Source organism: Halictus rubicundus, chromosome 8, assembly GCF_050948215.1.
Source record: "Halictus rubicundus isolate RS-2024b chromosome 8, iyHalRubi1_principal, whole genome shotgun sequence".
Lineage (NCBI taxonomy): Eukaryota > Metazoa > Arthropoda > Insecta > Hymenoptera > Halictidae > Halictus > Halictus rubicundus.
This window is the reverse complement of record NC_135156.1, coordinates 11733327-11744982: the sequence shown is the minus strand read 5'-3', so window position 1 is coordinate 11744982 and position 11656 is coordinate 11733327. Positions and strand designations below refer to the sequence as shown.

The following is an 11656-nucleotide window of genomic DNA, read 5'->3' as shown; positions in this document are numbered from 1 at the left end:
TTACGTTCGGTTTGACCGGTCGTGTCGCGTTTCTGTGGGGGTGTCAGCCAACATCCAGAATAATCAGAGTCAAGGTGTATGTATATATCGCTAACGCGTGCAATACTCGTCGAACTCTCGTTACACACAACAGGGTCTCGTTCATGTTCAAATCGGAGCTTTAATATATATATTTCTGTTGATCCCGATGAATGCCCTACACTACAACATTCATTCATATGGCTCGACGTGAATCACGGTCGAATATCTTTTACCGAATTCTACTAGAACTCAACATAGTGATTGCTACCAATTCTTTTCATGTATATATACGCATATATTAACATTCTTTTTAATCCTTAAATGTTTTCATACTGCTTCTATTTTCATTCAAACTAAACAGATTAGAGTACCAACAATCTGTACACATTCAGTACAATAATTACTTTATAGTAACATACTGTACCAGTAACCTACAGGAGAAATAATTAAATAAAAGTTAAATTTTATGTACAGAAAATACATATGATTACATAATAAATTACTTCTTAAATAAAACTGTAGGAACTAAAAACAAAATTATTGACAACTTGCACATCAAGCTTTATTTATAAAAGAAACAATGAAAAGAGCATTCGCGTAAAATGGTATACAAATGTGTTTCTTCATTTTAATGTCGTCTTACAATAAATAGAAAACATTTTATACTGTCTATTTTAGCATAATCACATTACATACTAAATGAAATATAAATACACCAAACTTACATCTCATACAACATACACATTATTTCTACTACACTTCATCTCTTAAAGTCGATTGTACTCATAGAAAAGAGTCAGTTATTCACCAGATGCTATTGTATGCGCTGCAGATATGAGAGTATCATGTACCTCACGAGCATATGCAACTTGTGCCCTAACAGTCATTAAAAATTGAGGATAAGTTAAACCCGGTCCTTCTTGTGCTCCAATAGTATCAGTACGTGTTGGTATTACAGACACTGGTAAATAGCGTAGAGAACTAGAATTCTGTGATAAACACTCTATGGAAGTTTTTAAATGTAATTCTATTTGGTCACAGATGGAATAAAATTCTTCCATATTCTTATTAAAACGATGGTCTGGTTGGTCAATTCCCTTAAGGGATCCAACATCTACTAAACTATTTTGATGCAGCGTATGAGCTGCAGTTTTAAGAGCTATTGCTAACGATTCTCTCAGTGGTCCTATTAAAGATTTGACTTTAGAGATATTGTCGAGTTTCTCTTGCGTCTGTTGCTGCTGCTGTTGTTGTTGCTGTTGTTGCTGAACCTGTTGCGGCTGTGCTTGCTGTGGATTTTGAGGAATCTGAGGATTTACGGACTGGGTCATTTGCCCTACCCCGATAGCTCCTGGTTGTTGTATAGGTGGAATATTCATTGTAAACCTAGCAATGCAATCACATGCAACAATGAAGAAAATGTTGTGTATCTTTTATAGAAATTTTATTATAAGTGCCACACTATTTCTTTCAAAGTCCACGAATTGGACTATATACAACATGTTTCAATAGTGTAATCATAGCATTGAATAGCAATTAATCACGTATAGAGTTTCTTGTTATCATTAAATTTATGACGATAAATTTTTAAGTACTTTTACGTACACTTGTAATACAACACATGAAGAAAATTGTTACCTACACTTTGTTAAAATAGCTGCAGAATATGTTTTAACTTCGACTGAAAAGCAAGAATAAATATAGTTGGTGAGATTATAATGCTTTCCAGAACAAACCAACAGAGGGCTACTCAGAATAACTCATTCTCACAAGTTACTCTTAAGATTCGTTTCGCTACCAACTTCCTTTCAAAACTCCCTTATAAAACCAGATTTTTTATCATTTGTAATAACATTTTTCTGCGCGTTCCTCTTAATTATAATAGAAGCTGCGTCTTAATTATTCAGTTACATCTTCCAATAACTTTCGCGAACCTAATGGTATTTTAGTAACAAATATGATATTGTAGCCGGATTAGTGTAACGTCATTTACGAATTAGGTTTTCCGTCTAGAGGGTGACCCAAAAATGTTATACTTTCTTGAAAGAGGTGATTCCTGAGGTCATTTGAAGTAACATTTTACTTTGCGAAGATTTTCTCCGCGGCTTTGTTAAGGAATTATTAACGAAAAACACGGACCAATCAAAATACGGCTACAGCTTAGCGTGGCGTTGCCATTGGCCGAACTGGAATCTGTCCGCTGTAGCCGCGTTCTAATTGGAAAACATATTCGCAAAGGAAAAAATGACTTCAAATGACCTCGAGAATCACCCCACTTAAAGCAGTGCAACATTTTTGGGACACCCTGTATATGATGAAGCACTCACTTACTGAAGCAATTTTCGTTTATAATATACATTTAATTAAAAGTGAGATTTAATTGTATCAACGATAAGTCAAAGAGTTTAGGGAAATAGCCAAAAAGATTATATTAAAAAATTGTTATGAAGAATTCGAAAATGGAAACAAAGTATGAGTTCGTATGAATTGTGACTTGTTTCCGTTCTATGTTCTGTAAAATACACGCATTGTACCGGTCACTATGATGATTTGAATTTGTATAGTTTTGTTTACTTGACTCAACTCGTAATTTGTATTTCTTATATTTCAAGATGCATATTAAGAGTATGGTATTAGATGGATTCAAGTCATACGGAAAAAGAATTGAAATAACTGGTTTTGATAAAGAGTTCAACGCAATCACAGGATTCAACGGTAGCGGGAAATCAAATATTTTGGATGCGATATGTTTTGTTTTGGGTATTACAAATCTTGGCCAGGTGTGTTATATAGTATTTTATGTTCTTTTATTTGTACATATCTCTAATGTTTGAATATTTCACACTTATGGATGGAACCAAGTTTTCTCAAAAATTTTATTCGACCACGAAAATACTTTAGCCATAGATAATCTTGGGAATTTTATCTTTACCATTCGACTGCGGATCTTTATGCAAAATAAAAATTTGTTGCATCAATTGCGTGAAGCAGGAGTTAAATAAAAAATTAATTTCATCCCTTAATCATTTTGATACATTGAAAACAACATAACAATATTCTTATATCTCTATAATCTTTTACTGTTTTATATTTCACCCAGCCAATTTCTTCATAAATGTCTACTTATCACATACATAGCAATGTATTATAATATAAAATTGTGTTTTTCATAAACTCTAGCTACATATTTTCGTTTATATAGCGTTTACTAATATAATTGGTTTAACAAAAGTGTACATTAGTTTATAATAATTTCTTAATTATAGGTCCGTGCAGCATCATTACAAGATTTAGTTTATAAATCTGGACAAGCAGGTATTAAGAAAGCTAGTGTTACAATAACATTTGATAATCGTGATAGAAATTCGTCCCCAATGGGATATGAACACTACGAAGAAATAACAGTTACACGACAGGTTGTAATCGGTGGGAAAAATAAATATTTGATTAACGGTTCCAATGTCCCAAACAAGCGTGTACAAGATATGTTTTGTTCCGTTCAATTGAACGTGAATAATCCACACTTTTTGATTATGCAAGGTAGAATTACAAAAGTTCTTAACATGAAACCTGTAGAAATTTTATCTATGATAGAAGAAGCTGCAGGTACAAGAATGTATGAGAACAAGAAAGACGCTGCATTAAAAACTATAGGAAAGAAAGACAGTAAATTAAATGCAATAAATACTGTACGAAATAATTTCTATGTTTCTACATTAATTTTATTTATATTCATATTAAGAAGCATAATTTGTTTTAGATTTTGAAAGAAGAGTTAGGCCCAAAATTAGAAAAACTCAAGGAAGAAAAAACACAATACGTGGAATTTCAACGTATAGAAAGAGAATTAGAAAATTGTAAAAGAATTTGCCTTGCTTGGAAATATGTGAATGCTATAAGTGAGAGTCAAAAGGCAGAAGAAAACGTACAAGTAGTTAAGGATAAAATAAATGAAAAAACGAAAGCCATTGCAGCTGGCGAAGAAGAACTTAAAGAAATAAGCAGAGAATACGATGAAATTGTCAAAAAAAGAGACACAGTATGTGTTTTGATTAAAAATACAATATTATCATATATTGTTTTCCTAATTATTTCTTTCTTTTAGGAAACCGGAGGTCAGTTACAATCTTTGGAACAAGAATTACAAGAGGTAGAAAAGAAGCAATTTAAATTATCGGCTGAAGTTAATAGTAGCAAAGAAAGTATGAAAGCTGCTAAAAAGGATGTGGAACGATTAAAGACTGACATAAAAGACGACGAAAATGCGTGTACATTAAGGCAGAAAGAATATGCTAAAGTCGAAGGGCTTTTCAAACAATTGAAAGAGACAGATCAACAAGATTGTAAAGCTGTGCAGGCTGCACAAGAAAAATATCAAAAGATTACGTCTGGTTTATTGGAAAGTCAAGATGGTGAAAATGCAACATTGGAGCAGCAATTAATAACAGCAAAACAAGCAGCTTCAGAAGCACAGACACAATTTAAACAATGTAACATGATATTAAATCATAATAGAGAACAACTAAAAATCAAGAAGTCGGATTTGAAAAATACTGGAGATGAATATAAAAAATATACTAAAGATCTTGATGAGAAGGAGAAGGAGTTAAAAAATTTGGAAAATCAACTAAAACGATTAAATTATCAAGATGGAACCATAGAAGCATTAAAACAACAAAGACATACACTGAGAAATGAAATAAGAGTGTTAGAAGAAAAAGTAGATCACTTTGAATCCAGATATCCACAAATTAGATTTGAATATCAAAAACCTGAACCTAATTTCAATCCCAATTCGGTAAAAGGAGTGGTGTGCAAATTAATTACAGTTAAAGATAAGAAAGCCGCATATGCTTTAGATATTGCTGCAGGAGGAAAGGTACATAAATATTCCAATTTTAAAGTACTTTTCTTAATTTGATTTACTATCGGGAGTTTAAAATTACAGATGATTTGTTACATTTCAGTTGTATAATGTAATAGTTGATACGGAAACTACAAGTAAAAAATTACTTCAACGCGGTCAGTTACAACAACGCGTTACCATTATTCCGTTGAATAAGGTAAATGGAAGAACAATGGATAATCAAATGATTAATTTGGCACAAAAAATAGGCGGAGCAGAGAATGTGCAACCAGCGTTGTCACTTATAGAGTATCCAGAAGAAACTCGAGCAGCCATGACTTGGATTTTCGGACAAATTTTAATTTGTAAAGATATAGATGTTGCTAAAAAGATTGCGTTTCATGAGAGGATTATGAGGAAATGCGTTACCTTAGAAGGCGATGTCGTTGATCCTGCCGGTATACTATCCGGTGGTGCAGCACCGATGTCTGGCTCTGTTTTATTAAAGCTAGAAGAGTTGAAAGCTATACAGAATGAATTGGACATTAAACAACATAGTTTCCAAAAGGTTGAGGCCGATTTGGCAAGTTTGACTGGTATTGCTGATAAGTACATGTCGTTAAAACAAACGTTCGATTTACGGAATTTTGAAATCGGCGTGGTTAAACAAAGATTAGAACAGACAGTCTATTATAAAATAAAAGAAGAGGTATGCTTCAACGGTTTGAAGTAGTGAAATACATAGATATGGGTATTTTTTAATTCAATATGTGTTTGGATTTCAGATTGATGAATTAGAGAAAGGTATTGAAGAACTTATGCAGAAAATGGCAACAGCAGAAAAAAATGAAAAAGCGAATCTTAAACGTGCTGGAGAATTGGAACACCAACTGAAGGACTCGGATAATATTCGCGAGAAACAATTGAAAGAAGCTGAGAAGGAACTAGAAAGACTGAAGAAGAAGGCAGAGAATAGTCGTAACGAGTGGCAAAAACGAGAACAAGAGGCAGAAACACTTGAACTAGAAATAAAAGAATTGCAAAAAAGCATCGAAACCGGGAAAGAACAGTTACAAGCGTCTGAAGAAAAATTGAAGTCGGAGCAAGAAAAAGAAAATAAGTTGGAAGAGGAATTAAAAGAAGTAAAGAGTAATGTGAAAGAATTACAATTAAAAATAAAGGAACACAAAGATGTTATTAATCAGCAAAACGCTCATATGCGAAAGCTTGCAGCAAAAAAAGATGAAATTATAAAACGGAGTAAAGATGCAGAATTAGACATTAAAAAGTTAAACCATGAAATCAGTTCAATTCAAAGTTGTGCTACTGACTGTAAACAAAAAGTTTCGGAACTTTTACGAAAATACGAATGGATTGAACAAGATAAGATCTATTTTGGAAAAGCCGGTAACTAGCAATTTATATTGAAACGGTATATTATTTTTATACATTAATATCTGATTTCAATTTGTTTTCTTCGTCTTTGCAGGAGGTATTTACGATTTTGAAGTTAATAAACCTGATGAAATGAAACTAAAGGTACATAGATTACAAACATACCATGAAAAACTAAGTCGGAACATTAATACGCGCGCAGTCAGTTTATTTGATAAAGAAGAAGAACTATATAATGAAATGCAGAAGAAAAAGAAAATTGTTGAAAATGATAAAAGGAAAATATTGGAAACAATTAAACACTTAGATGAGAAGAAGAGAGAAACTTTACTTAAAGCTTGGGAACAGGTAATGTCAACTAATATTTTTTTAAGAATAAATAACAATATTGGAGTTACACAAAATATTTAATTAACATTAATTTCTAGGTAAACAAAGATTTTGGTTCGATATTCAGTAGTTTGTTACCAGGAGCAGATGCGAAATTACAAGCTCCTGAGAACCAAACAGTCACAGATGGTTTAGAAGTAAAAATTGCATTTTCCGGCATTTGGAAAGAATCGCTCGGTGAATTATCTGGAGGACAGAGATCTTTAGTAGCATTGTCATTAATTTTAGCCATGCTTTTATTCAAACCCGCGCCTCTTTATATTCTGGATGAAGTTGATGCTGCTTTAGATCTCTCTCATACGGAGAATATTGGTATCATGTTAAAAAGGCATTTTAAACATTCACAGTTTATTGTTGTATCATTGAAAGATGGAATGTTCAACAATGCCAACGTAGTATTTACGACTAGGTTTGTTGATGGAATGTCAACAATATCTAGACATGAAAGAATAAGACAGAAGTGAATGTAGATTTAAACTGGAGTATCTCAGTAAAAAAAAATGTAATCCAAACGTTGACTTATTTGTACAAACAAGTAAATATTTTTTTAATCTATGGCAATTAAAAATTATGAAACGAAACTAACGAGTTATGTAATATAATGCAATAAATTATGTAATAAGTGTTTTGTAAGTAACAGTTTTTACACAATGACGGGGGTTAGAGTATCTCCAAATCCTTAGAAGACATTAAAAAATTAGAAAAACAGCATCATGGTCGTGGTGGTTACGGCTAGCGAGTTTTGTTTTTCAAATATTTTTATAATATATTACAATTGCTAACAGTTTTTACGGAGCTACGAAATAAAATTAAATCTGAAACATGAAGAAATTCATTACTGCGAAATATTTTAATTATTATGTATCTATTTTTTTTATGAAATGTTCAGTACTTCTGTTTTTAAGTACGTAAATTATACTGCAAAACTCTGAAATTTTAAGTGTTTTTCTGGGATTTGTACAGATATCCAAATCGATTTGTTACCAAACACTTTGCATACTGTACTGTATCCTAAAACGTATCTACCAAACTTGACCAATTGATTTCTTTAAAGAAGGGATGTTGTTTTATCTCTGGTATTGTCAACCTTTCATTTGGTTGATATTTCAGTACCTGAAAATTTACGAAATTTGTTGTATAGAATTTATTTGAAAAAAGATATGATTGATTAATTATTTAAGATACTATTTAGAAACTTACATTAATCAATAAGGACTTGGCATTCTCCGATAATTTGCAAGGAATACTAAGTAGGGAATGTGAGTGAAATACACTTGGATGTTTTGCTTGAAATTTCTGAAACATTAATGTAGCTTATAATATATATTCATCGTCGCGTATTGTTAGTACAAATTTAATTTTGATTTTAACTTACATTGCCTACTATTAATTCATATAAGATAACACCAAAGCTCCAGATGTCTGTGGCTGGAGTAAGGGGAATCATCGGCGAGAACATACATAATTCAGGAGATGCATAAGGGTGTTTATACTTCAGTAAATCTATATTATGAGTCGGCACAACGTATGTCAGTTGAACGTGTCCATTATCATCCAGTAATATGTTATCTGGTCTTAAATCAAAAACTGTAACTTCTTGTTGGTGTAATGCTTCTAATGCTAAAAGTATTTCAGCAGCCCAAAGACGAATTACATTTTCTGGTATCATCCATAGTACTTGTTCAACATCTGCAATGCTGTTCTTTTGTGTAATGTCGGTATACTGCATCTGTTGGCCGATTGGCGTGTAACTATTTTTTCTTTCAGTTTTTCCATGCGATTTTGTAGATTTTTTAAACTCTAAGTTATTTGTAGTGTTATCTGCCTTATTACTTTTGTGATCTATTGTGTCGAGCGCATCAATGGTTTTTAAGCTGTCCGTTGACGAACTCGTCGACTCCTTGTCATCGAAACTAAGGTCTTTGAAACTATCGCTTAACGATGAATTGCCAGTACTACATTGGCTCCTTTCTTTTTTATTATTATTTACCGATAAGTAATTAGGAATTATCACATTGTTTTCAGGTATTTTTTCGGTCGTAATATTTTTGTCTATACTGCCAATTTCTATCGATATCTTATTAATGTCCACTGGTGCATCAGTCCAATTTTTGGACTGGTTTATACTGTTTTTTAAATTCAATAAATTAGTGTTCTGCTCGTGGTTTAGCAAGTAATCAGATTGATGTACTCGATTTACTACAGTGTTACTTTCTTTCAATGTTGCATTAACCGATTGTAACAGTATCTGCGCCTTTTCTAATAATTGTGTAGTAGATAGATTCCTATATATCTCATTTGTTTTATCTACTGTCGTTGGGTCTATTTTTATTTGTACTTTGGAATTTGTACTAGTTAATTTCACGTTATCTAGAGATGTAGTTTCTTTATTTTCATTTTCGATACTATCTTTCTCCAAAATAGAACTATCGTTGACTGATTTTCCAATATTATTTTCCGCAATTCTTTTATCACATCGGTTGTTGTTAGAGGTATAATGTGATAATATAAAGTCCCACAACTTTCCACGGCTGAAATACAATTACAAAATCACATTTCAGTTGACTTTAATAAATAACAGATAATGACACAGAATGGTAGTATTAGTATTTACCTGAGGTGTTGTAAAATTAAGAATACTGTTGTTTCGGTATCAATGCATGCATGTAATTGTACCATATATGGCACCTGCCCACGTAGTATATAATCACTTATGTTTTCTTTATTGGTGGCTGACTTCTCTACAGTCTGAAATGACAAATTAATCATTTTAATTGCTTGAGCATATATTTTACTTTATGTATATTGTAGTATAATATCATTTCTGAATCATTCATACTTTCACAATATTGAAGCAATTTTTGCGAATATCTTTTACAAGCATCGCTGTTTCCAAAATCTTTAATACTTTATAATGTTGAAGTTCTGAAATGGGCTTACTTAACAAAGAAATATTACAATTCAGGTATCTATTGTAAAGTTTTTCAGCCCGTTCCAAATATTTTGATATTTTTTCCTTAATTATTTCTGCTCTTATTTTATTAGAATCAGATTCAACACCAGATCGTAAACTAGAGATTCCCATTTTATACTGAGTAAATGCTTCCTCGTACTCTGTAAGATCTTCATGCTTAAAGGCTGCGTTCATATGTGCAGCTGCAACTAATATGTATTGGGAAGAGTCTGTCCATGCTTGTGGTAAATCAGAACCGTCGTGCATAGTCGGCGAAGAATTCGCGTCAGCAGTAAATACATCGGTATTCGCGTCGCTACTTGATGTCTGTATAATTACACAATCATTGTCATTTTGAAGATTATGATTTGAATCTTCGTAGCAGTTGTTATTTCTATTACAAATTAATTGATTATCTTCTAAACTAGATATAATTTTGTCTATGTTACTATCTCTTACAAGCAAATTGCCATCTGTGTTTCTTGTCATGTATGCTTTTTTATCCTCGATCTTAGAATTTGTGTCATTCAACTGTGCATATTGTAATTCCTTAGATTTAGAAGCTTCTTGAGATTGCTTTGTTTCATTTTCAGTTGAGGAAATAGGTAATATAGAACTGTGAATAACTTTAGTTTCGAAAATATTTTGAGAAATAATATCGTTAGGTGGCGAATGATTTATATAAGCATGACGATCATCTTCCACTGATGTATCGGAACTAAGAGATTGCGAACAATCATGCACAGAATAATCTGCGTGACTAGTTTCAAAAAATTTTATGAAAATATCGCTAGAGTATAAATACGAGTGCCTGCCTACAAACTCTAAAAATTTTAATGCACATTCCCTTCTTTCTTCTATAACTTCAGCCTCAAACCTGCCAAAAAATTTTGGCTTAGGGAATGATGGGTAACTCTCCTTAATTTGAGATCTTGCGCAAAGAATGCTTAATTCTGAGTGAAGCTTCTTGAAGTCATTGTAACGCTTCCATACAGACACTTTAGATATTTCTTCATGAGAAGATTTCAAAAATACCTAAAACATAATGATTACTGTGAGTTACAACTTCAAATGAATAAGAAACAGATATCTTAAAATATTAATTTGTATACATATATATATATAATCTACATTACATTCTATATCTATTAGTATTTTTAATGTATGAAATTAGGATCACTTAACATCTAATATAGAACATTAATTGAATTAACTTTCTAACTAGTTTCATTCAGTATTAAAAAAATAATTAAAAAGATAATGTCCAATGTATGCCATACCACAGAAGTGACTTTGTAGATGGTAAAGCCTTTCTTGTGTCGTGTCGTTTCGGGAATAATAAAACGCCTCATCCATTTGTCTCTCGTGGGTGCCATCGTTTGTATAATTAAACTATAAAACCAGAAGCTCGATAAATTGATCGCTTATCGCTTGAACTCGCACATTTCTACCATTATATTTTCACGTATTTGGCTTTTTTCTTCGTTTGCGAGGCATGTATAGCGCAATTGATTAATTGTTAATTACTGTCATTCACATGCACTTATATTTATCCATGTCATATACCCATCGTTTGCAACAACTGTTTGTAAAGTATGCGCTTACAAGTTTCAGTAAGACGCACGCTATCACCTACATAATTTAAGATCCTTCAAATGAATATTGAGTGGAAATCACTTTTTAGTTTTCCATTGTTTTAAAAATATAATTATATAAATGGTACGATTAACTAGGTTACACCATCCCTATTATGAATGCATGTCAGTGCTATCTTGTTTCACTATTCTTACATTATAAACTGGATAACTGTCAGTGAATTAGTGAGCAATACACTTGCTTCGATCCTTTCTTCATCACTGCATGAGCGCTACTGCGCGTGCGATAGTCTGTTACGAACTTATAGAAGTCAAAAGTGGATATATAGAATTAAAGTAACACGAAGGAGGATCAATTAATGACGTTGCATTACAAATACTCTTTACTGGTCATTTGTTCCCTTTAATATATATCTAAAATAATGTAATATTTTATTCTTTACTACATGAATAATA

At 32.1% G+C, this 11656-nt stretch overlaps 2 protein-coding genes across 2 annotated transcripts; one reads left to right on the top strand and one right to left on the bottom strand.

The window, feature by feature from the left end:
• Positions 1-1074: 1074 nt before the first annotated feature.
• On the bottom strand, positions 1075-11494 carry LOC143356096 (ribosomal protein S6 kinase delta-1). The gene is made up of 7 exons (XM_076791506.1): positions 10886-11494; positions 9492-10640; positions 9267-9400; positions 8028-9183; positions 7853-7948; positions 7679-7765; positions 1075-1407 (listed from the first exon to the last, which is right to left on the bottom strand). Exons 1-7 carry the CDS (start codon positions 10979-10981, stop codon positions 1225-1227), a joined length of 2901 nt encoding a protein of 966 aa, XP_076647621.1. The 5' UTR covers positions 10982-11494; the 3' UTR covers positions 1075-1224.
• On the top strand, positions 2560-7177 carry Smc2 (structural maintenance of chromosomes 2). The gene is made up of 8 exons (XM_076791472.1): positions 2560-2801; positions 3288-3710; positions 3782-4060; positions 4127-4900; positions 4989-5576; positions 5653-6274; positions 6357-6610; positions 6691-7177. Exons 1-8 carry the CDS (start codon positions 2634-2636, stop codon positions 7114-7116), a joined length of 3534 nt encoding a protein of 1177 aa, XP_076647587.1. The 5' UTR covers positions 2560-2633; the 3' UTR covers positions 7117-7177.
• Positions 11495-11656: the final 162 nt, after the last annotated feature.

What these genes read in the sequence shown, in the direction of transcription:
- LOC143356096 (XM_076791506.1), bottom strand. Translation starts at nt 10,981, where the DNA reads ATGGCACCCACGAGAGACAAATGGATGAGGCGTTTTATTATTCCCGAA. An exon ending in ATTGCTTCAATATTGTGAAA is followed by an intron (nt 9,401 to 9,491) that starts GTATGAATGATT and finishes TTGTCATTTCAG; the next exon opens with ACTGTAGAGAAGTCAGCCAC. An exon ending in AAATCAATTGGTCAAGTTTG is followed by an intron (nt 1,408 to 7,678) that starts GTAGATACGTTT and finishes TTGCATTGCTAG; the next exon opens with GTTTACAATGAATATTCCAC.
- Smc2 (XM_076791472.1), top strand. Translation starts at nt 2,634, where the DNA reads ATGCATATTAAGAGTATGGTATTAGATGGATTCAAGTCATACGGAAAA. An exon ending in TTGTCAAAAAAAGAGACACA is followed by an intron (nt 4,061 to 4,126) that starts GTATGTGTTTTG and finishes TCTTTCTTTTAG; the next exon opens with GAAACCGGAGGTCAGTTACA. An exon ending in TACTTAAAGCTTGGGAACAG is followed by an intron (nt 6,611 to 6,690) that starts GTAATGTCAACT and finishes ATTAATTTCTAG; the next exon opens with GTAAACAAAGATTTTGGTTC.